The sequence below is a fragment of the Phyllostomus discolor genome, chromosome 1, assembly GCF_004126475.2.
Source record: "Phyllostomus discolor isolate MPI-MPIP mPhyDis1 chromosome 1, mPhyDis1.pri.v3, whole genome shotgun sequence".
Lineage (NCBI taxonomy): Eukaryota > Metazoa > Chordata > Mammalia > Chiroptera > Phyllostomidae > Phyllostomus > Phyllostomus discolor.
Window position 1 is genome coordinate 2,655,665 of NC_040903.2, and position 27,497 is coordinate 2,683,161.

Here is a 27,497-nt window from a genome sequence, read left to right on the forward strand (position 1 = left end):
CGCGGAGTGGCGTCCGCGGGGGAACCTGCAGCACGAGCCTCCCACACAGCTGCTGACGCGTCTGATCAGCCACGGCACCCGCTCCGCGCATTTACTGCGTACGTGTTTCTGTGCGTATCGGTTGCTCGTTTATTTTTCCTGAAGCAATAAAGCTATTTACAATGCACCAAAAATGTTGTGTATTTTCTTCCATCTTCAATATTTAAATGACTGCACAAAAATCCACCAGTTTTGTAAGTTTTCAGAAGCACGCAGCAGGACAGCTGTCACGATGCGCTCCCACAGAAGCGCTGTGAGTGGGGTTAGAGACCGCCCGGCGCCACGAGGGCCGCTGTGAGGAGACAACCAGACAGACTGGTGGCCGGCCCCGCGCACCCACGGTGCATGGGGCCTCCGCACGGTCCCAAGTGCACTGCCGAGCAGGGGCCGTGGGGGAGCCGCCCTGCGACGGTGTCCCCTCGTGAGGGCGTCGCGTGTGAGGGCGTCCCCCGTGAAGGCGTGCCCCGCAGAGACCTCCCCGGTCCCTCCGCCCTCTCAGCCCGGTGGCCGACACCTGTGCGCCAGCTCTGCAGAGTGGACGCCTGCCCGTCGCCAGGGAAACCGGGGCAGGGTGTGAGAGGCAGTGTCCCGGGGAGACTGGCTCAGAAGCTAGGCAAGTTCCGAGGTCACCCATGGGGGACTGAGCCCCGGCCCTGGCAGGGCTGCTGGTCGGGCGCTGGCGGCACACAGAGTCTGCCCCTGGACACGGCCCACCGGCTTCGGCAGCCCCCCCCCTCCCCACACACACACACGGGGGAAGAACACGACGCTGGCAGCCTCCAGGCACGCAGAGCCAGCGCTGCCGCCACCAGGCAAGGGCACGTGGGCTCCCCCAACCCCCCTTCTCCTGCCAGAGGGCAAGGCCGCAAGGGGGAGCCCGAACGAACCTTCAGAGGGCAAAGCTGCGGGAAGCCGCAGGCTGGCGCCCCCCTCAGTGCGAGCCCCCCCTAAAACTGGGCCCACCCCACACGGGGCTCGGCCCCACGGGCTGGGGCGTCGACCTGCCCCGAGAAAACCCCTGCGGCTGCGGCACCGCTGCCACCTGTTGGGGCGGGGGGAAGGGAATCGGGGTTCACGGAGCTCTCAGTCTGGGGGAGCCCTCTGCAAGGGGAACAGAACCTCCGTCGTGTCTGACCGTGACCTTGGAACCAGGCCCAGGCGAGGGTCCTGAAGGGCAAGCGCCAGCGACGCCACGAGCCCAACCCCGTCTGTGTGGTTGCCGACCCCGGGGCCCAGGGGCCCAGTGCTCGCGGCACAGGCTGCTGCTGGCTGTCCTTTCAGCCCCGCCCCCACCGGCTGAACCTGCGGGCTCGCCCAAGGTCGACAGGCGACTCGGGAGCAGGTTCCTGTGCTCCCTGCTGAGAACGGGACAGGAGGTGCTGGGCCGGGGTGGCGCGGGCCCAGGCGCAGCCACCGCGCAGCAGCCTGGACACTGCCCGCTTGTCGCTCCCCTCCCGCTGGGAGGGAGCGCCCGGGAGGGGAGCACAGCTGGTCCCCAGGAACGGCCTGGTCTGTCATCACCCTACTGAGAAGCCAGGGCTTCGCCCTGCAGATGGCGGGAGGCCTCGGTGAGACCGCTCGGTCACTCGTTCCGCTGCAGGACGCAGACCCGAGGACAGGCTACGCGAGGACCCACTCTGCCCTCTCTCGGACTCGCTGGGCGCCTCTAGTCTAGAACAGCGCCTGGCGTGCGGGGAAACACTCCAACGTACTCGATGCACGCTTCTGGGGGGCCCTCACAGGCACCCCACGAGAATCATCCCTGCCGACGCAGAACAGAGGAGGTCAGGAGCCCCGCCCAGAGACCCACCGCTCACCCACGCGGGGCCGGGCCGAGTCAGACCGCAGTCTGGGGCGAGGGCCGGGAAGCAGTCCCCGGCCGGGCCTGCAGAGCCGGTTCCTCCAGCCCCCGCCCCTCGGCGGGGACGGCTCACCACCTCTGGGTCTTGAGCAATGACGCTCCGAAGGCCCCTCCTTTGGCCCACCTGCACCTGAGCCGCGGCCCAGGGAGCTCCCCGGGCCCCCACTCTTCCTCGCCCTCCCCTCGCTGGCGGCAGCTGCGGCGACACCATCAGGAGTGAATGGGGACTCACCGCACCCAGTCCCACGGGGACGGGGGTGCCTCCTCCCCCGTTTCCCGAGCTGTAGCCACGGACCACCTGCCCGGCCCCTCGGGCCCCCACACGCGCGACTCACGGACACTGCACGTGTGGGGCAGCTTTGCACGGGGGGCGCCAGAGCCACCAGCGTGCGGACGGGGCCAGGCCCGGGGAGGGCGGGGGCCGACTCCTGCAGGGACACACACACACACACACACACACACACACACACACACGCCGGCGCTCCCCGGGGCCGAGGGGACAAGGCTCTCGAGTGGTGCTTCCAAACCCCTTCCCGGCTCCCCCCCCCGCCCCGCCTGCACCCCGAGAACGCCGCCAGGCTTCACGGCCCCGGCAGCCCCCCCCCCCCCCCCCCGCCCGTCCGACCCTGCCCCGGGGCACGGGAGGCGGGACGGCGCTCTGCAAGGCGAGCCTCTGTGCGGGGCGGAGGAGCCCGCGCCCCGGGGGGGCCCTGTGGGCTGCTGCCGAGGCCGTGCCCCAAGCCCCCGCCCACACGCAGCTGGAGCGTCAGGAGCCGCAGACCCACGGGGCCGCTGCTCCTTGGGAATGTGGGCCCCAAGCGGCACGTGAGGCCAAGAAGGTGACCCCGCAAACAGAGCTAACAGTCACCGGCGGGGGAGCAGGCGCGAACAGCACCCGCGGCCCGAGCACACGCCCTGGAGCTCCCGGCGGCGCGCGGGAGCCTGGCTGGGACGCGGGGCCACACCCACCCACCCGAGAAGCACCCCAGGGAGCAGCTCTGCCCAGGGCCGGGGCGGGGCCCACGACCTCCACACACACCGGAACGCCTGGCCCCAGTTTCGTCCCCAGTTTCCTCCCCAGTTACAAGAGCAAGAAAAGGCCAGGCGGCGACCACCCACCTGTCCATGAACAGGAGCACAGAGGAGACAGACATCACGGCTACGGCGGCCCCGCAGCTCTGCCAGGCTGGCCGCGGGCGCGCTCCCTCTCCCCTCGCCGCGTTCCCGGCGAGCGGCAGCCACAGGCCCCGGGGAGCCCCATGGACTGGACGCCCTTCAGAGCGGAGCTCCCGAGTCACCTGGAAGTTCAAGGTGCGCCGGACGGACCGGCGGGAGAGGCGGGGCTGGGCAGGCAGGGCTCTGCCTCCACCCCAGTCCCAGGGAGGGAAGGAGGGAGGGAGGAGGGCGGGCAGTCCGGGAAGTAACCCGGGAGCGACCGGCCGATTTGGGGGTTCGGCACAGCTCCACCCCACGCCTCCTCGCCCTGCAGAGACACAGAGCCACACACAACCCAGGCTCAGCCACGGGGCCACAGAACCCACGGCACTTCTGTCTGGGAAGACAGATGAAGCCACATCTGCCACAACAGAGCATCTCCTGCGTGGCAGACACTGCCCCTTGTGAGGAAGAGGGCAGCTCCCAGGTGAGTCACGAACAGGGCCACGGAAGCCCCCACCCAACCCCGGCGTCAGGGCCACCACCAGGCACGCCCCTGCTCCGACCGAAAACACCGTGGAGAACTCACTCCTCAAGGACGAGACCAAACACTGACCTCAAGGTCAACACGCCTGACCCCACTGCACACCCACAGGGGTTACTACAGGTCGGCTCCCCGCCCGTCGGGCAGCGCCACGCCCTCCTGGGCCAACAACGAGGAGCCCACGGCGAAACCAGCTCCACCCGGCCCGGGTCCTCCGACCACCAGCCCCATCGCCGCTGCAGCCCAAGAAGACCGCCCGCCGCTGCGGCTGCAGCCGCACAGAGGCCTGACCGGAGACGGCCCATGAGAGATGACGGCCCACGGGAGACGGCCCACGGGAGACGGCCGGGAGACAGCCACTTCTGGCAAGGGGAGGGGGCAAGGGGCCAAGACGGAAATTTTACTTCACAAATTTCCGTGTCACTAAAACAAAAAACAAAGAACCAAAACTGCACACGTTCTTCCTGTCGCAACTACAAAAAGCAGGACGAGCAAGCGGGGGCCACAGGGCCCGGGAGCGGCACAGGCACCTGGTGTGCGTGGAGCCCTGGGCCGACGAGCAAACCCGCGAGGTCTCGCCCCAGAGCAGCCGGCACGGGCGGGGCGAGCAGTGACCACACCGAGGCCGCAGACCCCGAAGTACAGCGTCTGGACGAGAGGCGGCATCGCCTGGGAGCGGGCGGGAAACACCGGCTCCCGAGACGCACCCAGGCACCCGGGTGAGACCCTGGCGGGGGGGGCGTGGGGGGCAGCAGCCCCGATTTCAGGAGCCCTCCCGCCAGCTGCTGCCGGCTCCACCTGGACAAGCGCTCGTCTGACCGCTTCGGACTTCCCGAGGGGCCAGAGCCGCATGGCCACCCCTCAGGGCGCAGGGCAGGCAGAGCCGTCCACACGGTGCCGCGCCCTCCGCCCGCCTCGGGGCACCCGTGTCCTCCCCGCACTGCAGCACCTACGGGTGCGCGTCCCCGAGCCCTGCACGCGCTCCCTCACCCCGCAGTCCTCACGGCATCACCCCGAGCAAAGCGGTCTCCAGACACACTGACCGTCAGACGCGCCCCCAAGAGCTCCGGCTCGGACGGCCTCACTGACGCGTTGTCCCGGACATCCGAGGAGGGACGCATGAACTCTCCCGGAGGACAGAACTGCTGCCCCTCCCTCCCCACCCCGGGGCACGTGTGTCAGGCCGTGCGGGGAGCACACAGGGGCGTGGCCCGACAAGAACACACTCGCCACCCAGGCCTGTCCGGCTCCCCGTCCGGAGTCGCTGGCAGACTCTGGGAGTGTGCACGCCCCTGCCCCGCCCCCCCGTTTCTGACCTCCCCGTGAAGGCCTCTGCTTCTTCAACGCGCGTGCAACAACCCGACCTCCAGTGCTTCAGCACGTGGGGGGTCCGCGCAGGCCCAGGGAAAGGTCTTGCTGAGAAGACGCGGGCGGACACCCCGGAGCCCGGGTCCCAGGCCCGCCTCACCCTGATGCCCAGCCTGGCACAGACGGCGTGAGGAAGGCCGGTCCCAGACGGGACAGCCGCAAGCCGCACAGTGGCAGAGCCAGCCCGGCGGCGGAGTCGGGCGGGCGCTGCGGCAGGAGCGACCTGGGGTCGCCCTAGGGTGCGGAGTCGCGCGCTCACCTTGGGGGAGGCACAGCGTCAGTCCCCGCAGAGGCAAACGGGAAAACACAACCCAGAGACGCAGAGAAAGGGCGCCTGGCGAAACGCAGCACAGCTGTGATCTTTTCCAGTCACGAAACTAGCAACGGAAGGCACCTCCTTAACCCGGTCAAAGGTGTCCACACGAGGTCAGGGATCTGACACAGGAGGAACCGGCCGGCACGCGTGGATGGCACGGGGCGGGAGAGCTCCCCAGGGGCCGGGGCCAGACGCAGCCCCGGCCAGCCTCACGGGAGGCCCTCGATGCGCAGCAGAAAAGGCAGGGAACCAGGCGAGGGGGGAGGACTACAAACCAACACGTTCACACACAGGTGACCTTCCACCCAGAAAGTCCGAAAGAGCCCACAGACAGGCCAGGAGAACAGCTGAATTTAGCACGGTCCCCAGGATCCGGGGTCTGCACACGGAGGGCATTAGCTGCCACCCACTGTAGGCATTCACAAATGCCACCGTGAAACCGCCTGAAAGTCACACGTCATGCCCATCCAGGGCGCTTTCCGCGCGTCCCTGGCAGGGAGCCGGGTCCTGCGTTTTCATGACTCCCATGTCCCCGCCCACCACACCGGGTGTGTCCCACTTGTCCCCGGCACCCCGAGGCCTGGCAGGAAGCCCGGGGACAGGGCTGCACTGACTGGTCACTCATTAACTAGCCCTGGAACGCCCTCGGGCCCGTGCGCCTGCACCGACGGGCAGGGTCCGGGGCGCGCCCCGGGTCCCGAGTGCGGCACGGCCCCTGGGGGTCTCCTGCAGACGCCCTCCGGCACTGGAGCACGTACGGGGACGAGACAGTGACCCGCGGTGCCCCCTCTGGCGCCAGCCCAGGCTTCCACAGGAAGAGCGAAGGCCGGGCGCAGGCTTGGCTTCGTACAGACAGATGCAGCTTCACTCTGAATCTCCAGCGGGCACTGAGAGGGCAGAGGAAGGAGGGCCGCTGGCTGGCGGTCGGGAGCACCGCGGCCCCACCCCCGCTCGGATGGGGCAGCGGCCCCCTGTGGGTTCCGGGAAGCTGGCGGGACGGGGCCTGACCGAGGGACAGAGGCTGTCCTCGGGGGTGAGACACGGGCCCTCGGCTCTGTGCCGGGCCGCAGGGGCACCTCGCCATCGCCGCACCCAGGTGCTGCGCGTGCTCGCTGGCCACGCTAGGGCGGTGTGCGCGTCGTCCGGGGCCCAGCGTCTCGTCCCGTCCAACCCCCACGCCGCTCACAGCGCGCCACGTTCACCCCGCACACGCAGCACGCCGGGCACCGCCTCCGCCCCGGGCACAGGGGACACTCGCACCGACGACCAGGCACAGGCGCCTGCCCCAGGGTGCCCGCGTGCGGCTCTCCTCGTCTTGGAGAGGCGGCCTTGCCCAAGGCCACACCGCACACTGAAGGGCTGGGCTGTGGACTTCAGGCCACGCTTCCCACCAGTGGTTCTGCATCCCGGCCGCAAGCTCACATCACCTGGGGAAATTTTTAAAAACCCTAACATCCTGGTCTCACCCCAAAGCGATGAAAACTGATCTCCAAGGTCCTGATGGGGCCTAGACGTCAGTTTTTTTTTTTTTTTAGGTGTCCTGGACAATTCTTCTGTGCCGGTAGGGCTGAGTGCTTTGTCCCTAACCAATAAACGTGTGTCCCTTGCCGTGTTCTCGCGTTTCTTTAACTGAAGCTCTAATCCACGTGGACTGACGATGAGCTCAGTCCCAGCAGTTTCCAGGAACAGTGAATCACAACCTTTTAGATTTCACTTTAGACTACGGACAACTCTACTAACTAAAGCAAACAAACAAAAAAAACCCTGTGCCCTGGCTGGTGTGGCTCAGTGGACTGAGTGCTGGCCTGTGAACCACAGGATCACCAGTTCGATTCCCAGTCGGGGCACATGCCTGGGCTGTGGGCCGGGTTCCCAGTGGGGGGTGCATGAGACGCAACCACACATTATGTTTCACTCCTCCTTTCTCCCTCCCTCCCTTCCCCTCTCTCTAAAAATAAATAAATAAAATCTTTAAAAAAAGAAACAAAAAAACCTGGGACCGCCTGCCTTGAGATGTAAGCTCTTCTAGTTACCGTCCAATCCCCAGTTTCCAGTGGTCCCGGCCGCGTGCCAATCCCTGCGCCAGGGATCTTCCAGAGCACACCCTCTCCCTCCGCCACAGCACGCCTGGGCCCTGCCCCCGGGCCCGGCAGACCCCGTCCTCTCCCACGGGGAAGACGCCCAGCCCGGAGCGAGGCGCCCAGGGCCTGCCCAGGCAGACTTGCAGACACCACTCCCGCCTGCGGCTCCCGGAACCGGGTCCCACTGCGCCCCAGGCGCACAGAACCCCGCCACGCTCCACCGACGTTGCAGGGCCACTCAAGAACAGCATCTGGGGATCGGGGCGACCAAGACCCCGGCTCTGCCCTTGGGGGGCTCACGGGGAGCGCAGACACACAAAGCAAAACCGCACCGGAGCAGGCTGCGGAGAGCAGGCCCCAGGAGCAGCGTGCTGTGCGGAGGCGCCTCTGCCCCGGGGCCGCCAGGGAGGCTGCGCAGGAGAGGCGCCCGCCGCGCTGGGAGTGAAAGACGTGCGTGCGGAGCCCGGGCCGAGGCTCCCAGGGCAGGGGGAAGGCGGGGACGGGCGACCTGCCGCTGCGGGGCTGACCGTCGGTCCCGGGAGCCAAGGCAGGGGCTGGGGAGCAGGAGGGGAGAACACCAAAGGCCGGGCTGTGGGCTGCGGGCCGCAGGGCCTGCGAGGACAACGCCTGCCCGGCTCCGCCGGACAGCGCCCCGGGGCCGGGGCCGGGGCCAGGGCCACGGCCAGTTCTGACAGTCCGTCGGCCCCCGCTGGGAGTCCTCATTCGGACGGCAGAGACTGGACTTTTCACTGCGCGGAGGGCAGGGGGCTCCTGGGGGGCACGGTCACCAGCTCGGGAGAGGGGTGACCAGGGGTCGGGGCTGCGGCCGTGAGAGGGCGGCACTCCGGGGTCCTGCCCAGGAAACCGTCTGGGAGGCAGCACGCACGTGGCCGCCAGACGGCAGGGCAGAAACCCCTCCTCTGTCGTCAGACAACTGAACGGCTCGAAAGACAGAGTGTCACAAAGTCACTAACACACGGATACATTCTCGATTGTGTGGGGAAATGTTTCCTACGAGTAAAAAACGAGATATCAAGCAGTAGAAACAGACGCATTTTTATGTTTAAAATCCACAGAAAGTCAGTATGGAAATACAGGGAAAAGGAAAAATCAGTAGTAAATATAAACGTGGAAAGAGGAAAAATGGAATGATGAACACGAAAAGCCAAAATTCTCCTGCATATGAGGTCTGCCTACAAAGTATCCATCCATGCAATAAAAAAGAAAAAAAAAAAAAACCAGAAACATTTACTGAAAAAGATACCAGAAACACTGTATATGGAACAATGACGCCTCAGGCCTCTTCAAAGCAGGCCCCTTGGGACCTCACACAGTTCCCCTAGCCGCCATCCGCTGCCCGTCTTATTTTCCTGGATCTCACTGACGGTCTGAAATCTCTTCCTTCTCAAAGGTGATTTTAGTGGGAAAAGCCAGAAGCCACAGGGCGCCAAATCTGGGCTGTAGGGGCCAAGTCACCTGGGTGATTTGATGTCTCGCCAAAAACCTCTACACGAGATGTGATGCTTGTGCAGTTGCATTGTCGTGATGAAGCTGCCAATCACCAGCTGCCCACAGCTGCGGCCTTCTGAACCATCTGAATAGTTTCCACAGAGGAATGTTCAAGCTTAATGCAAAATCTGATGCAGGCTCTTTGTTCAACTCGCTCAAGCATTTCGAATGCAACAACCACACAGTACACATGCTCACTCAATAGCATCTACCGCCCCCACTGACTAGTACAGTGAAGTTGTCATTGTTCACACATGCACGTTCCAGTCCACTCTCCTTGGCTGCCAGGTTACACCGCGCCCCAGGCGCGCAGAACCCCGCCACGCTCCGCCGACGTTGCAGGGCCACTCAAGAACAGCATCTGGGGATCGGGGCGACCAAGACCCCGGCTCTGCCCTTGGGGGGCTCACGGGGAGCGCAGACACACAAAGCAAAACCGCACTGGAGCGAGGCTGCGGAGAGCAGGCCCCAGGAGCAGCGTGCTGTGCGGAGGCGCCTCTGCCCCGGGGCCGCCAGGGAGGCTGCGCAGGAGAGGCGCCCGCCGCGCTGGGAGTGAAAGACGTGCGTGCGGAACCCGGGCACGTTGAGCACATTGAACCCGGGAATGTTGTGCAAACCGTTCTTGTTAATATTAGCAATGGTTGGATTCTTATCCAGACAGACCTCATATATTTAAACAAAAAGAACCTTTAAGAAAACATATTTACAAAGGTTCATCATTTAAAAAGCAGAATCTCGTAAGAGCATGCCAGCTTTACAGACACCACAGGTGCAGATGCCACACCGGCAATCTGAAACCCACACGGCCTTGGGACCCAAGAAGGGAGACTAAATGTTGGGGGGCGGGGGGCAGGGAGTGGGTCTTCTCCCAAAATCTAGAACAATAACATAAAAGGAAAATGTTTTGATTTTGACGGTTAAGCGTACCAGATCTACCACTTTTTTAGCTTTACAGCATACTCCTCCCTCACTCAAGGCTATTTAGCGAACACCCACTAAGCGCCCGCACTGGCAGGAGACAGACAGTGAATAACACAGGGTCCTACCCCAGGACGCTCCCAGTCCACGGGGTGGGGAGGGGGCGGCACGGTTCCAAACACAGTCCAGAGGCCGTGGGGTCCAAACGAGAGTTCTGAAAGGGGCGAGGGCGGTCAGAGAGGGCTTCCTGGAGGAGGTGTCACTCCGGCTGAGTCCCGGAGGACGACAGGAGCTCGCCGGGCGGGGACAGCAGACTGCGCACAGGAGACGGCTGCTCCGGAGGGCTCGGGCGAGTTCGGCGGCTGTGGCCGCAGCACAGAACGGGGGCTGGGGTCCTCAGAGGCGGCAGGGGCTAGGCCCAGAACACCCCTCTCACCATGCCAAGGAGTTGGAGGTCATCCTGCAGGTGGTGAGGACTTCCGTCCAGGCAGCGGAGTGGCGAAATATTCAACTGGCCGACTCCAGGCACTGAATTCCCACGAAGAAGTTGGGAAGGGAAGGGGGACTGAGAAAAACGACCCCAAGAAATGGGCAACACTCCCAGCTCCTCCCCAACCCCCCTGGCACTGTCCCAGCACCGGCTTCCCAGCCTCCCTGGCCAGCAGGTGTGGCCGCAGGGCTGCGCTCCAGCCAGGGGCGCGAGGTGCAGGGATGTGCGCCTCTGCCGTGTCCGGGCCCCCACGCCACCACCCCGGGTGCCGGGGCGCTTCCCCCTTCTTGGCTTGACACAGGGGAGCCGGCGCCTCCGGCTGGAACCACCGGAGCCAGGAGACGAGGGAACCTGGGAAATACACTTCCACCGCCTCTGAGCCATTAGTCTATTCAAGTTTGCTACAGCTACGAGCAGTCACCTAAGTAAACATATATTTGCCAGTTTTCTCCACAAACTACACCACTCAGTGTTGTCTGCTTTAAAGCTAACTGATCTCAAAGGAATCTTCAAGGGAACGAAGCTGCTCGTTCCAGGAGAACACCGACAGGTGCAGCCAGGTGCTCATCAGGCAAGGGCTGACCCAGGAAGCGTTTTTCCCCGTCTGACCGGCCCTTACCCTCTTCTTCCTCCTCCTCCTCTTCCTCCTCCTCCTCCTCCAGGCTCCCTCCCGTCTCTGAAGGGCTCTGGGGGCTGAGCCCGCAGCCCCTGCACCTCCCTCTCCCCCCGTGCCTCCCCTCCCAGTAGGAAACGCGTGTGACACCCAACTCTGGAACCTGAAGGCTAGCAGGAGATCTCCAAACTCCTGCAAACACCTATTGTTCCCCGTGACGCCGTGCCCACGGAGCCCGGCCCCGAGCAGCTCCCGCTGGCAGCAGAGGGGAACTAACAGGAAAACCGGCTGCCGTGTGCGAACAGCGATTAGGCAAACGTGGGTGACTCATCGCTCCTCCCCGTCCAGAACCTTATAGGAATCCCGAAATCAACCGCAAGTGTCCACAACAGAGACTCAGCAAAACTGGAATCGAAACAACACTCAGCTACGAGCCCAGCTCACTCACAGAAACAGGAACCGGCCGATGTGGCAACCCAGGCACACGCGTGACGTGGGCGCACGCGGAAACACAGGCGGCCGGGAGAGTCTGGTGCCGGCCACGGCAGAGCGTCGGGCCCGCAGCCCACACGGGCAGCCACCCGGGAGCAGCCCAAGCAGCCTGGGAGCCGGCGCGGCCGTTCGCCGTCCGCGGGCACGTCCCCAAGGAGGGACAGAGGGAAGGCGGGGACGCCCCAGGGGCGGCAGCTGGGAGCCCAGAGCTGCTTGCAGGGACGGCCCTGCCCGCGGGTCTCTCAGGGCCCAGCTGGCTCCTGGGCACCCGCAGAGCACCTGCATGCCGCCCTGGACCCCCACCAGGCTGCCACCAGCACACCAAGGGCTGAGCCACGCAGGCTGGCAGGGCTGCTGGGCGTGGGAACCGAGGCGTCCCGTGAAGTAGGGGCGCACCTGCCTTCCCGACACAGGGAACTCGGGGGCAAAGGAACCCTCAGAGAACATGTGCAGTCTCCTTCCCCCGGCCCCCAAGTGACCTTCCTGCAGCTGGGACGCGTCCAAGGACTGGGGCGCCTCCCCGGAGCCAGGCGCAGGCGCTGCCGTGGAGAGAGGGGCTCGCCCGGAGCACAGCCCGGCTGGCGAGCGGGAGCGGGACAGCCGCCTCGACACGCAGGTCCTTCCCGGTTCGTCCCTGCCCCTCCTGCACGTCACTGCCTCCACAGGGACGGTCCCCACCCCCCAACCTCCCCACCTGGGGGCAAGCGGAACCTCACTGTCAGCTCCCAGCGCCAAGGGGGGCTGAACGTCCAAGGTGTCTTTTCCCGAATCAGAGAGCTGCCCTGAGCCGCCCCAGGGAGGACGGGCTCGTGGAGCCCGGCTAGGGTGCAGAGCAGCTCCCGCGGCCTGAAGCCCGGCTCCTGGGGGAGCACCGGCCAGGCCACAGGGCGGCCGGCGGGGCCAGCTCCGACCCAGTCAGACGCAACGCGCTCGCCCCGCAGGGCTGACCCAACCCTTTCCGTCTCGGCCTCCCCTGTCCTGCCGCTGGCCTCCGCGCCAGTCCGCACCCGCCCCCGCCGGCGTTTGGCCGGCCTCCGGCTCCCCACTCCCTCAGCCCCGCCGCAGGGGGGCCCCAGGGAAACATGGGGGTGGTGGGGGGGAACAACACAGCCCTGACCGCCCGTCACTGCCGTTTCGGAGACGAGGAGACCGAGGTTTGGGAGGAGAAAGCAGCTCCCTGCCCTGGGGGGGGGGGGGGGGGGCCGGCTGGAAGGGCGGCACAGGGACTCGCATCTTGGCGCCGCGAGCGCCCTCTCCGAACGCCCACCGAGTCCAGCCCCCGGGGAACACACCGCTGAGCGGAGCAGGCTCCCCGCCGCCACAGCACCCAGCGTCCCGGACACCGAGGCAGGTGCTCGAGGGCACCGGCCACCGTGCAGACAGCCCCCGCCCCGGCCTTCGGGGACCTCGGAAGGCACTGTGCTGGCTTCTCACCAAACGGAACACGCGGCCCTGGCCGGGCAGCTCAGCTGGTTGGGGTCAGAGCGTCCCCCCGGTACGCCAAGGCTGTGGGTTCAATCCCTGGTCAGGACACATACAGGAATCAGCCGGTGAATGCATGAGTAAGTGGAACAAGAAATCCCTCAATCCACCTCACCTCCAATAAAAAAACAAAAGAAAACCTAAACCAAACTGACCATACTCTTGCCACTCCACCCAGCAACCAGGCTCCTCGGTGCCCGCCCGCAGGAGCCAGGGACTCACACCCGCCCCTGGGAGCCAGGCGCCCTCTGGCGGGCGGGCGGGCGAGCCCACAGGCCGCGGCCACCCGGAGAGTGGAGAGCCGTCCAGCCGGAAGAGGACCTGGAAGAAACGTGACGCGTACCACTAAGCGACAGAGGCCATCGGCCAGGGCTGCCCACAGCTGGACTCCCACCAGCGACGCCCCGAGGAGACAGAACTGAGGAGACGGGGAAGTCAGGTGCGGGGGCTGGGGGCGGGCAGGGCGCAGGGCATGTCAGGGCGAACCACTCCGCCTGAGTCCATGATGGCGCAGACGCGTCACGGCGACACCTGTGCAAACCGCAGGGCGCCCAGCACCGGGAGGGACACGGTGACATCGCAGGCGCCCCTCTGGAGGGGAATGCTGACGGGGGGGGGGGGGGGGGGGCCCGCTCTGCGTACGTGGGGGCCGAGGGGACACAGAAAAGCCCGGGCTTCCTGCCTAATTGTGCTGTGAATGTGAAACTGCTCTAAAATAATCCAGTTCATTAAAAAAAAAAAAGGTACATTGAGCCCGGCCAGTGTGGCTCAGGTGGTTGGGCACTGTCCTGCAAACCAAGAAGTTGCAGGTTCGATCCCCGGTCAGGGCACATGCTGGGCTGCGGGTTCAGTCCTGAGTCCAGGTGCACCCGAGAGGCAACCCATCGGTGTTTCTCTCCCTCTCGCTCCCCCTCCCTTCCCCTCTCTCTGAAACTAGCAGCCTGTTCTCGGGTGAGGACAAAAAAAGTATGTTGAGATAAAAAAATCTGTCTTCACACAAACAGGGAAGCAGCGTTAACACAGCAAACAGCCTGGGGCACTGGAGACAGGCTCCCCACCCTCCCGTGGCCGCCCACCCCAGCCCCCACGCCACCCACCTGCTGACCTAGGCGCCCCCCGTGTGGAAGCCAGGCCCCACTCCACTGGATGCAACTCACGGGGTCGGGGGGGGGGGGCGCTCCAGAACGCACTCCCCTTGCGGACACAGCTTCTGCTCTCCCGCGGGGCTGTCCCGAGAGCAGGCAGACACAGAGACACACACACACACACACACACACACACACACACACACACATGGCCCCAGCCTCGGAGCCGGGAGAGCCTCCCACTGCTCCCTGCTCCCTTCCTTCTCTGGCCCCCGGCAGCACGCCCGCCCCAGGGCTGTCTGCGCGCCCTTCCCACCCGCTCCTGCCCCCACTCCTGCCCCCTCACCTCCTCCCCAGCTCTCCCTCCACCCGCACCGCAAAGTCCCCGGTGACCTGCTTTCTCCACACGGCCACTTCTCAGTCCCCTCTTCCCTGACCCCTCCGCACCCTCTGCCCAAGTGACTGCTGCCCCCCTTGGTCTCCCTGGGGTCCCCCCTCTCAGGCCGCTCGGCGCCGCGGCCGCACACTCCTGGGCACTGTCCTCTGACCACCCACGTCTGTGGTGACCTCACCTGCTCCCAGACCCCCCACGATGCCAGCCACACGCAGCTGCTGCGTCCCGCCCAGACCCCGCTCCCCGAGGCCAGGCCCTGCCCACCCCGCCGCCTTCCCGAGGTGACTCAGCTGCCTCAGACAGCGGAGCGCCCCGCCTTCCCTCCCACACCTGTCTGCACCGCTCTCCCCTTCCGCAGGTTCCGGCCCAGACCCCAGCCTCTTCTTGGACGCCTTGCTCCGCTCCACACCCCAAGTGCACGCCTCACGCCACAGCTGCTTCCCCCGTCCCCGCGGCGACCGCGCGGGGCAGCCCCTCCCCTGCCCAGCACCTCGCGGCCACCGCGGCCGCGCTGCTGCCAAGATGAGGTGCAGCCAACGCTCTCACGGGAGGCGGAGCCCCAGCACGGCCCACCGCACCCCTGCCCCTGGGGTCACGCCCTGGGGAGACCCCCGTCTCCAGCACAGGAATGTGACGGCCACCCAGGGTCAGGTCCTGTCTCATGGCACCGGTCACTCTAGGGGAGATGGTTCCCAGGGGCCTCCCCTCGGCAGCGAGCCCTTCAGACAACGAGGCTCTTCCTGCAGAAAAGGGGTTCCAAGTGTGAGAAGAGCTTCACACCGGGGACGTCCTCCATTGCCAGCTCCGCAGACGGAGGGCGCACGGCGAGGACCGTGAGAGGCCTCCCGGAGCGGAGAGTGGCCCCGCTCACGGTGGGGGGATGGGGTCTGAGGACTGTGTCCCGTCACCACAGGGCACTGTGGCCGGCCGACCACCAGGACGGGCACGGAGGCAGCCACTCCCCCGGCCCAGCCTCCCCCTGAGGCCACAGCCGCCGGCGGTCTGGTTCCCTCCCGGATGGTCCTGAGAAAGGCCAGCGCGCACATGGAGCCAGGGGCGCCGCCGGAAGCCGCTGTGCTGGTGGCTCTTCGTCCGCATCAGGGGACGGGCAGCACAGCTCCACCGCTCCACGCCGCGAGCCCGGCCAGCACCCCCCAGTGGACGGCCTGTGGCCCCACGGCCCGGCCGCTGGCCCCCGGCGTCCCTGCCCCCGTCGAGCACTCGGCATCACTCAGCTGCTGGCCTCCCTCTGCGGCGCCGGGCCTGCCTGCGCCCCCTCACCTGAGCAGCCCTCCTCCCAGGCACCTGCTTCCAGACTCTTCCCTTCCCTTCCAGGTCTGTGCCCGAGTCCCGCCTCCTCACTGACCCCACGGGCACTGCCCGGCGGGCAGCCCCGACCAGCTGGGCTGCCTGGCCGCTGCCTCTGCGCCTCCTCCCCCACAGCACCTCTAACGCCCAGCGTGCACATGCCGCTCCCTCCCTCCCTCGCTCCCTCCCTCCCTCGCTCCCTCGCTCTTCCGTGCGGTCACCATCAGCCCCCTCCCGGTCCACCCCGAGCTCCTCGAGGGCAAGGCCTTGGCCTCATTCACAGGTGAGGGCTCCCGGGCGTGTGGCAGAGGCTCGGCGTGTGTTTCCTAAAAGGACGCACGACGAGAGACACTGAGGACCTGGCACAGTGCTGCCCACCGCGGGCACTCTGCGTGATGACGCCCGTGACCTGCAGCGCAGTGCGGGGCAGTGGGGCCCCACGCGCCCGGCCGCTCCGCCTGAGCACAGCCGCACGGCCACGGCGGGCTCCCCAGCAGTGCCCGTGGTGGCAGCCAGACGACCTCCCGCCTGGGTCCAGCACGCAGACAGCTGGCTTCCCGTGGCTCCTGTCAGCCGCACCTGCAGGGGGACACCGCCTGCTGCCCCCGCTCCAAACGCAAAGGACAACCTCCAAGGGAAGCTCACCCGGAGTCAGAGACACATCTCCGGTCAAGGTCGCCGGCGACCTCCCAGCGCTGAGAGCGCGGCTGGTAGGAGCCCAGCGGTGCAGCTCGCGGCTGGGGAGGCCAGGCCGGCGTTCCATGACCACAGGGGTCAGCGGCTGGAAGTCTCCCAGCACCCGACTTCACAGCGGAGGGAGGGGAGGCCCGAGGGAGGGGAGACCCCAGGGTGGGGAGACCCAGGCGGGCTCAGGGGAGCCAGGGTCAGCGTGTGCCTGGGTGGACGCCCGAACGGAGCCGGAAGGACAGAACTCCGGGTAACTGACGCAGCTCGCGGCCCTCAGTCGGGGACAATGGCGGCCGCCCCCTCCGCTCGTCTCCTTGCTCGCTAAATCCGTCCTGCTTCCGTCTGCTCCGGGCCTCCCACTCGCTGCGCCACCGCCCCGCCGCTGTCCTCCACCCCCGCCAGCCCACCCCGCCCTTGTGGCCGGCGGGAAGGCCAACCAGACCTCGCAGGCAGCAGGCCTTACACCTCAGAGTGGCCCCGGCCTCAGCCTCACAATTCCAGGTGCCTCGGGGCGGGGGGGGGGGGGGATGCCCTGAGGGGGAGCCCAGTGCTGACCTCCCTGCCCCGGTTCGGGGCCCCCGCACACCTCTAGCCCCCCCCCCTTGCAGAGGACCTGTCAGCTCCAGGGCCACGGGCCTGCAGAAGAGCTGAGACGAGAGGGGCTCTGCACCCACCCGTGGCCCGTCTGCTCCCCCAGCCCCAGCCCTGGCTCTGCCCCCAGCACGGGGTGCAGAGGCAGCGGAGCGGCTCCCGCGGGAAGGCCTGGGGAATCGGACCCTGGAGCCGGACAAGCGAGTGTTCTGGCCGCAGCTCTGTCTGCCCCTCGGACCTGCGCGTTAGCCCCCTGAGCCGCCTGCAGGGCGCGGCCAGTCTCTGCTGGAGGGGCTGTGAAAGACTCAGGGAGAGGAAGGCCCAGTGCCGCTCCCAACAGGGCGGCTACTGCCCACTCGCCCACTCGGGGGGGAGCCGCTCAGGAGGTGGCGCCGAGCCCCTTCAGGCAGCTGGGGCACAGCCCCCCTCGTCCAGACAGTTCCCGTTGCCGAGAGGGACTGGCGTGTAGCCCCGGACCCGGCGGCTCCTCGTTTTCACGGCCCTGTAAAGAGGGGTCCCGCGCTCACTCTGCAAACACGGACACAAGCCCCAGGGCGGCAGGGTGCCTGCCGGGTCTGAGACCACAGGCCAGCCCACAGCCAGGCCAAGGGAGCAGCGGCCAGCGCTCCCCCCCTCAGGTACCAGGGCGGCGCGCCCACCCCCAGCAGCTCAGATACTCAGCAGCGCGCCCTGCCCGCCCCCCCCGCCCCCCGTGCAGCCCAAAGTCTCCAGGGGCCTTAGCAAGCAGATTCTGTAGAAAAGTCACAGTTCGCTGTTACACCTCAGTTCACTGACGCTGATTCTGAAATGGTCACAGCAGCAGAAAACCAGTCAGCCGGGCAAAACAGTAACAACAGGGTAAACAGCAGCAGGTCCGCCACGTGCTCAGGGCCGCACACTCACGGCACCTCCCCCCCACCACGGAACCCCAACAACACTCTGACGCGGGAACTGACTTCTGTTTGCTAGACGAGACACTGAGGCCCAAAGACCCGAGCCCTGCACCACTTCTGCACCCCTGCGAGCTCCCGGGCCCCCCGCTCACTGCCTCCCCCAGACCCCCCCACTCACTGCCCCACCCAGCCCCCCACTCACTGCCTCCCCCAGACCCCCCACTCGCTGCCTCCCCCAGACCCCCCCACTCACTGCCCCACCCAGCCCCCCCACTCACTGCCTCCCCCAGACCCCCCACTCGCTGCCTCCCCCAGACCCCCCACTCACTGCCTCCCCCAGACCCCCCCACTCACTGCCCCACCCGGCCCCCCGCTCACTGCCTCCCCCAGACCCCCCCACTCACTGCCCCACCCGGCCCCCCCGCTCACTGCCTCCCCCAGACCCCCCCGCTCACTGCCCCACCCAGCCCCCCCACTCACTGCCTCCCCCAGGCCCCCCCGCTCACCCAGGCGGCACAGGCGGTGCGCACCCACACCCACCAGCACTCAGCACAGGGTGCAGACACCACTCCAGGAATTTTAAGCAGGGAGGGACTTGACTTAAGGAAGTGGATGGTTTCAAGAAGGCTGCAAGGGCTCCGCACGGGCCCCCAGGACAGGCCCCCTGAGCTGGTGCCCCGGGGAGCCGCCATGTCGGTGCTGCCCCTGGGACGACGGGAGTCAGCGTGCGGCAGGGCAGGAAGCCGCCACCGCCGTCACCCACAGGCCTGCTCCCTCGGCCACTGGGGCCCTCACCACCTCCATGCCCTTACTCCTTGACAAGCCCCCTGTCCCCACTGTTGGGAACCGCCCTGCCTGGTTTCAGGAGCTGTAACCACCCCCCCCCCCCCCAGGGCTAAGGAGGAGGGAATGACCTTGGACCATAAGCCACTTAGGAGACAAGGTTTATTTCCCTGGCAGGAGCCTCTGCCCCTTTTACTTAGCCCTGCCTGGCCCCCAATGCTTGGTCGGTTAGCCAATGACGGGTAAGATTCCCCCAAGGGGGGGAACGACCTAAGACAGGCACAATCACAGGGAGGCCCCAAGGAAGGACTTGGGGGGCTAAGCAAAAGGGGGTGATGGACCCTCGCCCCCTCAGCTTCGACATAGCCTGAGTCCTCACTCTGTCTGCGAGAAAATCTCCTAATCCCTTGGCTGCCTCACTTCCCCCGCCTGACTAAAGCCTGAGACAGTGACAGAGGGCGGTGCAGCCCTGGGCAGGAAAGGGCGGGTTCCCCGGATGATCAGACCTAAGAAAGAATATGTAAAATCCTCTGAAACCTGCTTTGTTTAGAGTGCTCTCAATTAACTGATAAGGGTCTTGTAACAGGGTGCAGCCAAGAGGGGAGCCTAATTGGCTCCACACCACAGGGCCACACACCTGCCCAGGACCTGGCAGCTGGAGCCAATTGTGAGAGGAGCCGGAAATGGGGCTGCAGAGGAAGATCGGCGCCGGGATTTAAACTGAGACTCGGCAGCCATTGGAGGAGGAGAACCATGGGCAGCCCTGAAGGGGGGAGAACCACACAGCTTTAGCAGAGTGAAGGCTCTCACAGCCTTGAGAGGGAGAACCACACGGCTCTGGCAGAGTGGGGACTCCCGTGGTCCGGGGAGAGAGGACCACGTGCCTTTGCCAGAGGAGGGACCCCCGCAGCTTTAGGAGATACGGTACTCTGGACTGGGCAAAGGGGGAAGGAAGGAAGGACTGTGTCTGTTTGTGGGTGTTTTTAGGGACTTTAGGGAAGACATTAGGTCCCTGCTTTAAGTCTGTATAGCATTAAATAAACATTTCCTTTCCTTTTCACAAATCTCTGGCATGGAGAGACGTCTTTCCTCTGGCGGCGGACATAACGGACCCGGGGACTTCTTTATATCGTCCCAGGCCCCCCTTGTTTGTTCTGTAACAGTCTGAGCAGGAAAAGACTGTTCCCCACAGTTTTGTGGCCCTTTAGCTAACTGACCCCGACTCAGAATAGGCCCCAGTAGTTCTGTGTACGTTATCCATGTTCCGTCCTCACTGCCTGACACTGACTGATGAGCTTCACCTGCGTTCCTGTGCAAACGAACCCAATGAAAGCCCAGTGAGGAACAGGCTCCCGGCCCTTCTGCTTTGAGAGATCGGCCACCCTTCCTCCCCCAGCAGATCCTGTCTTGGTAGACGGATTCTCATTCGAGGCAACCAGGGGGACCCTGCGGGTGGAGCCCCTCCAAACCCCAAAGACTCCCACGCTGCCTCCTACCCCCCAGCACCAGGCCCGGTGAGCTGGGGACAGAGGCTCCGGGGTGGCGAGAGTCCCCTGGGCTCGGGGGGTGAAGCGGAGAAGCAGGGTGACTCAGAGGCCTGGCTGGGGCCCCCAGAGACCTGCCCCCACAAAAACTCGCACAGCCTGCAGTCCTCCGAGCACCAGGCCCTCGCTGTGACACCCCTGTCATTCACCCATAAAATGTGTAGTAGGTTCCAAACGTTTTTGGCACAAAGCCCTTTCCCCTTCAAAGGAATTCTAGATTGAAACTCTGATCCTGGCTGGGGTGGCTCAGTGGACTGAGTCCCGGCCTGCGAACCAAAAGGTCGCTGGTTCGATCCCAGGTCAGGGCACATGCCTGGGCTGTGGGCCAGGTCCCCAGTTGGGGGCGTGTGAGAGGCAACCGACTGATATTTCTCTGGCACATCAGTGTTTCTCTCCTTCTCATTCTCTCCCTCCCGCTCTCTAAAAATAAGTAAAATATTTAGAGGAAAAAAATCCTTCTCTAACACTTTAAGATCCTGAGACAAGAAACTCACTAGACTTGGCCTGTGATACCACATATTTGACTCGTTTGTCATTACTGCCACTGGCCCCCAGAGGAACTCAACGATGGCTCGCAACAGTGTCACCGCCACCGAGAAGAGGGCTACAACAAAGAGGAGACGTCTGACTTCTGGCGCACGAAGCAGGAGGGACGTTCCAGAGCCAGGGGCCGTAGGGAAGGCCCGCGGGAGTGGACGGGGCCCCTCGCGCAGGAGAAGAGGCCCCACCACAGGCCGGGAGGGAACCACCGCGGGGCGAGGCCCGCTCCGCCCGGGCCACCTGCTCCCCAGGGGCACGGGGAGAAGGCCTTCCCACGCCCACGGCGCGGCGGCCAGGGCGGCGAGGCCGAGGGCACGCGGACGCGCCAGCAGGCGTGCAAGGGCTCCCCGACGCTGTTTCAGAGAGGGGACGCCGGCTCCAAGGTGCCGTCGCCCACGCAGGGACGCACAGCAGGCGTGGGTACGGGCTCTGGAACCCCACAACTAAGCTCTCTCCTCGCTGCGGCTTCCCAGCCACCCTCATTGGAGCGAGGTTTCCCAAACTTGCCGAGAGCCCCGAGGGGCTGTGGACACCCGTCCCCCAGGTCCCCTGCAGCGACCCCGATTCTGGAGCTCCAGGGCCGCTGGACACTCCCCGCACGCCCCCTCCACGGCCGCGCCCTCCTCACAGCAGGTGGCGGTTCGGGCCTCCCGTTTGCTCGTGCGACTGACTCTTGTGCCCGCTTCGCCGCCGAGCCTGGACGCCCAGCACAGTCACTGCCTGCGACCACTGGCGCCGCCTGCGGCACCTGCGCCCCCACCGAGGGCCGCGCCTGGGACACACACACACTGGCCGAGCGACAGCACACAAGCACAGACAAGGGGCCGATGCTGCGGGACACACCCCCACGGGGACCCCCGCAGCCCTGGTGTGGCGCCTGGGGACAGGGTGCACGGTCTGGTCCCGACACACGTGACAGCACACACCTCCGCAGTGAGGCCGGGGCCAGGGCACGACACAGGCACACAGCCACGCAGGAGCATGGGGCACACGACCGGGGGCTCCCGGAAACACCAGCCCTGAGCTATGGGGGTGGGGGGCTGGAGTGGGAAGCGTGGGCGACCCCCCCCCCCCCCCCCCCCCGTCCCCGGCCTCCTCAGCACCGCTGGCGGGCCCAGAGCGCGCAGGGCAGCGGCAGGAAGGCCCCGCAGAGAACAAGGCAGGAGACGCCGGCCACTGGGGCGCTGACACGGACCATCTGTGAGGCGCCCTCAGCCGCAGCGGGTCCGAGGCCAGGAGGTGACGACAGGCTGTGCGCGAGAGCCGGGGACACAGGGGCGACAGCCGACGGCCCGGGCCCACGCGGCACCCGGCCACGCTCTGGGCGGGGCCTGCTCCGCGGGCGGGGGACACGCAGCGACACCCGCGCGACGAGAACAGCGGAGCCGGTCTGCAGCCCACGGCCCGCCTCCCCCAGGAAGCACGGAGGCGGCAGGCGTTACCTGGAGAAGAAGTGGCCGAAGGGCCCCAGCAGCTTCAGTTTACTCCCCTCCGCAGCTCCGTCCGCGCGGTCCTGCCGGGGCCGGTCCCGGCTCCCCCCGGCGGAGCTCAAGGCGACGTCGGCGAACTGCGGGTCGTCGTCGTCGTTCTCCAGGGTCACGATGGCGCTGGAGCTGCTCGTGACCACCAGGTCCAGGATGTCCTCGTTGCTGACCGACAGCGTGGCGGACAGCTCGGTGCTGAGGCTGGACACGCTGCCCACGGAAACATCGTCGCTGCGGCTCAGGGCCCTGGCCGCGGGGCTGTGCGGCTTCACCGAGTCGTAGCCCGTCCTGGGGAACGTGGAGGACTTCCGCACGCCGGGCCCCCGCTCGGCGCCGGCGGGCGCCGGGGGCGCGCAGGAGGGCAGCGGGCACGCGCTCTGGCAGGCCCGCTCGGGGGCCGTCTCCGCCTCGGGCTGCCTCCTCCTCACGCGGGGCACGCCGCAGGCCACGGGTTCGGGGTCGCCGATCTCGAGGGTGGGGATGCCTGAGTCCGCCGACTGCAGGCTGCGCTGGTCCGGCGCCCCGGGGCTCGGCCTGGGCCCGAGCTCGGTCGGCGACAGGGGGCTGGGGGCCTTGAGGTTTGCGCACTGCAGGCTCTGGATGTGGGTTCCGGGCGGACCGTCCAGGATGCCCATCAGGGCCACGCCATTCGTGGGGCTGGAGAGGCTCCCATCGGTCATCTTGGTCCGAGGAGAAACTAGGGGAAACAGCACAGCGGGAGTTAAGGCCGCGGAGGGGAAGGCGGACGACCCCACTCCACCGGTGCACAGCTCCAGTGGCCCGACACCTTCCTGGAGAAGGAATCCCGGGAAAAAGAGGCCCTGCGTACCCAAGTGTTCGTTCGGGGCCAGCAGCCAGAGATCTGGCGTGAATTACTACGATATCAAGTGCCAGGAAGATAACTCGAGCAAAGGACACACGTAGGGCAAAGATACATAAAATAGTCACCTCCGCCACCTCGTGGCCACCCACCGGTCACACCTGCGGCCTCCAGGGCAGCACTGGCAGCGGCAGGAGGACGGGCCAGGCACAGTCGGGGGTCTCCGTGGTGTGCAGACGGGCCACCTCTGCTGGGAGCACGTGGACTCCTAACCCGCACGCGGGCCGGGGCTCTGCCTGCCCCGAGGCAGCGCGCACACCCCACCGCCCCGCCCGGGCCGGGCGCTCGGAGGGCCGGGGCTGCGTCCTGTGCCCCGAAATGGGCAGGTCTGACTCCAGGTCAGGGCACGTGCCTCGCCTGCGGGTTCAGTCCCTGGAGACAACAATCAGTGTTCCTTTCTCACCCCCCCCCCAAGCCCCCTTCTTCCTCTAAAATCAGCAACCGTATCCTCAGGTGAGGTTTTCTAAAAACAATCAAGTTGTTTTTAAAACAAGATCAAGGAGACACGCCCCATGCGGCCAGAGGGCCCGGGCACAGCCCTGCTGGCAGCGGCCCTCCACAAAGGCGGCGTCGCCCGGTCAGGCCCGCGAGGGGAGGCGCAGCACCCCCTCGCCACAGGAGAACTTGCGGGCACAGAGGTTCAGAACCAGGCCCGGCCGACACCACACGGTCACTCAGGGCAGGGCTGGGGTCTGCGGGGCTGAGCCCCCGTGCAGGCCACACCTAGTGGGTGAACGGCTTCGTGCGGAGTCAGAAAAGCCCAGGTCAGAAGACTGGCTCAGTGGGGACGGACAAGCCACACGGGAAAAAGATGGACCACGGGCCCACAATACAGACTGAGAAGTCAAAGCAGCCGGTGACACACACACACACACACACGGACACATGCACACCCTCCAGGGCCCGGCCTGCCGTCCTCTGGCTGAAGGCTGCGGTGGGGAGGAGGGGCAGCAGTTTGGACAGCACGGTGTCCAGAGGACTGAGGACCCTGGCATCAGCGATGTCACCCTCTACTGTCCTTTAAAGTGTCAAAACTAAAGGGGTCTGGCGGTGCATCTTCATCTGACCTGTGCACCGAGCCCCGGAGAGGATAGGGCTCCCGGGTCCCCCCTGCCCCGGCTCCCCCCCCCCACCCCGCCCTTGGCCTCGGGGGAGTGAGAGCCCTGCGGGAAGAGGAGAGGGGGCACTCACGCCCCGCAGAGCTCTGTGGGCGGCGGCCTCCATCAAACAGGAAGCCCCGAAGGCTCTGAGGCAGGGCCGCAGCCGGGCCCTTTGGATAACGACGCCCTCCCGCCCTCCCGGGTGTTCATCCAGCTCCGCACAGAGCCTTCCCGCCCCCTTCCAGGCGCCTGGCCGCCTCTCACCGTCCGCGCGGCCGACACCACCACCACCGCAGAGCCAGCTCCGCAAGAGCAGGGCGGGGGTGGGGGGTGGGGGGTGGGTTCATCGCCCTCCCTCCGCGAACTCCAAGGAACCAGACAGCACAGCCCCGACGCAACAACCGAAGTGCGAAGGAAGGAACGGAAAGGCAGAATTCAGGGAGAGGCGAACCGCACGCAGACCCTGCGACGCGGCCCCGCGAGGGACGGGGGCTGTCTGACCGCGACGCTCCGCTCCTCGGTCGCGGTGTCTCTCGGGAGGCGGAACCTCGCGCTGCCCCAGAACAAACCCACCAGCGCGGCCAGAGCCCCACACACAAACGAGAGTGTAGCGCTGCCCTGTGAAAGCCCTTCGCAGGAAAGAAAGTGCTGCTCTCTGGGCACCGACACCAGTGTGGGCACCGCGGGGAGGGGAGGCTGGAGGTGGGGACAGGGGAGATAAATGGTGAAGCAAAAAGCAACTAATTAACTAAAAATAAAAACAAAAATCATAGAGTAAAAACTCGGTTCACCCCCTGGAAGTGCCTGAGCACCGCTCTCACAGGTGAGCACCTTCTCAGCGCTGGGGCAGTTCCCCCTGCCCTGAGCCCCCGGGCTGCAGCCTCCCCGGGCCCCGGCGGGTCCCGAGCTGCTCCCCAGCAAGGCCACAGCAGACCGTGTCTGGGACCCTGCTCTGGGGGGTCTCGGAGCTGAGCCGGGGCAGCGAAACAAAGGGTTCACGTGAGGAAGACACAGGGAGTCAGACTTGGACAAACCTGAAAGTTCTACTTTTTTATTTTATTTTAACGAAAAGGAAAACACAGGTAAGAGATCATCTTGGGAGACGTCAAGGGTGATCAGAAGCATCCGAGCACCACCAGGACTCGGACAGGCCCATGGCACGAAGCCTGGACTCCGGAGGGCGGGGCTCGGACGGGCCTGGCTGAAACCCCTGCTCTGCCACCAACCTGCTGGGGTGGCCTTGGGGGGACAGGGGGGTGCTGGACCTCTGAGCCTCAACTCCCCTCCCCCCAGCAGGGAACCGGGGCCACCCCAGAAATCCCAGGGGGGCCTGAGAGCAACGAGAGGAGGAGGTCCAGGGAGAGCGGCAGCACACCCTGCACCCGACACGGGCAGGTACCCCGTGAACAATGAATGGGAACTTTCTCTACTTGAGCCACGTTAAAAGCTCAAGCACCCGCAAAAAAATGAACTTGAACTGAAATGCCACAGCGACAGGAATGCGTGACAAGTGCGGTAAGTGAACCCAGGGACCCCTCTCCGAGTCACCTGAGGGCGCACCGGGAAGGACGGTGGGCGTGGCCTCACAGGGCCACCCGGATCCCCATCCCCGGGCGTCCGCTAAGGGAGCTGCTGAGCCCCGGCGAGGCCTCCGGGCCCTCCAGTCCAGTTCAAGTTCCCTGAGCTTCAGGAACAGGGTGTTCCTTCAGGAAAACAAACCCAAAAGGGAAAAAGCACTTCCACTTGCAACACGCCCTGAAACCAAAAGCTGCAAGGGCCAAGGCCACCTGTCCTCAAACCCTGCCCCCTGGCGTCCCCAGTGCTGTGGAACCAGAAACCGCACCCTGGAGAACAAGGGCCTTCCGGGGTGCCCTGCCGGGGCGGCGGTGCACAGCACCTGCGGACACCGGCTGCGGGGCGGCCTCTGGGAGCCTGCCAGGAGGCCAACTGCCGATGGCCGGCCTCCAAGTCTCACGTCTTCTGGAGACAGGACAAGCCTCAAGGCCCCGAGCTGGCACAGGGCGCTCCCGCCCCGCCCCTGCCTGCCTCCCCAGCCTCACACCGTCACTCCGGCTCTGCCGGCACCCAGGGCTGCCGCACCGTGCCTGGGGCGCTCCCAGCAGGGCCTTCGGCGCCCCCCAAGATCTGGTAGCAGGTGCCACCAGGAGGCACAGCCCACTCCCAAGGCCACCTCCTCCGAGAAGCCTTCCTACCTCTCCCAGGAAGCGGCAGGCCCTCCTCCCTCCAGGCCTCCTCTCGGCCACACCCCACCTAAGACAACTGTGTGCACAGCCGTCCCCATGTCTGCCGGTACCAGCCTCCAAGGTCCAGGCAGACACAGCACTGACAGCGCCCGGACACCACTGCTGGACACACAGCCGGCACAGATTAAGGACTCGCAAATCCATTTGCTGAATGCATTGCTACTAACAGCTACGTTCTAAGTGGGCAGGTTCCAGGTGCGGTCGATCCAAGAAACACCTGCCGAGAACTCGGTCATGCTCCCAACACAAGGCCGGCAGTGGGCGCATCGGGACGAGGAAGAGACCCCGTCCCGTGGAGCCCCTGGCAGGCGAGCGGACGGCAGACACGGCCAGCAGGGGAGCAGCGGCCACCCCGTGCCTCCCGTCTGCCACCAGGCCGGCCAGCAGGGAGCACCGCCAGCGGGGCAGGGAAGTGAAACACCACACAGCGTTTCCCCAAGGCCACAGCACGACGGCCCGGGGACACAAGCTGCCGCCGCAGCCACCACACGGCACACCCTCAGGCTCTCGGGCACGGCCCGGCAGCAGCCGTGCAGGCAGATGCTCCATACAAGCGTGATGACGCCGCCTCCTGGACCAGAGAAACACCCCGGCCGTCAAGGACGGAAAAGAAGACGACAACGGTGTCCATCTCGGGCGGCAAGGCCACCTGAGTTTTATCTGCCGCCACAGAGCGGAGCCCTGGGGTGAGTCCCGGGGGTGCTGCAGGCCGGAGAGCGGACAGCGGCTCCGGCCCGTGGGCCTGAACAGGGCTGGACAACAGCTCCATCTCGAAGCAAAGCTTTCCTTTTCTCCTGCTTAAAAACCAACAGGACGGGGTCTTGACTGCACCTTCACGGACAACAGGAAGAGTTTACAAAGCCAGAACCAAATGACTCCGTTCTGGTCCCGGGCGGGGAGACACGCTCACTGGCGACTTCGGGGGGGCAGTTGCACCGCCCCCCCACGCAGACGCCCCTGGCTCCTTCCCATCCATGACTCGGCCCTCCGAGTCCTCCGAGTCCACAGCCCCGGAGTCCAGCTGCGCTCCGGAGACTGCACAGGAGAGCCGCTCCCTCAGGCCCCACCGGCACAGG

At 66.0% G+C, this 27,497-nt stretch overlaps 1 protein-coding gene across 5 annotated transcripts in view; it reads right to left on the minus strand.

Moving 5' to 3' along the window:
• The window catches only part of LOC114492888 (TBC1 domain family member 14), a 69,148-nt gene that overhangs the window by 37,049 nt on the left and 4,602 nt on the right, over nucleotides 1-27,497 (minus strand). For 4 of the 5 annotated variants that reach the window (XM_036018571.1, XM_036018568.1, XM_036018561.1 and 1 more), the window contains exon 2: nucleotides 22,136-22,874. In XM_036018571.1, the coding sequence (XP_035874464.1) occupies nucleotides 22,136-22,857 (722 nt within the window). In that variant the 5' untranslated portion in view covers nucleotides 22,858-22,874. Of the gene's footprint in view, nucleotides 1-3,019; nucleotides 3,204-22,135; nucleotides 22,875-27,497 lie in introns of those variants that run through there. The other variant, XM_028507506.2, reaches the window with a different exon arrangement.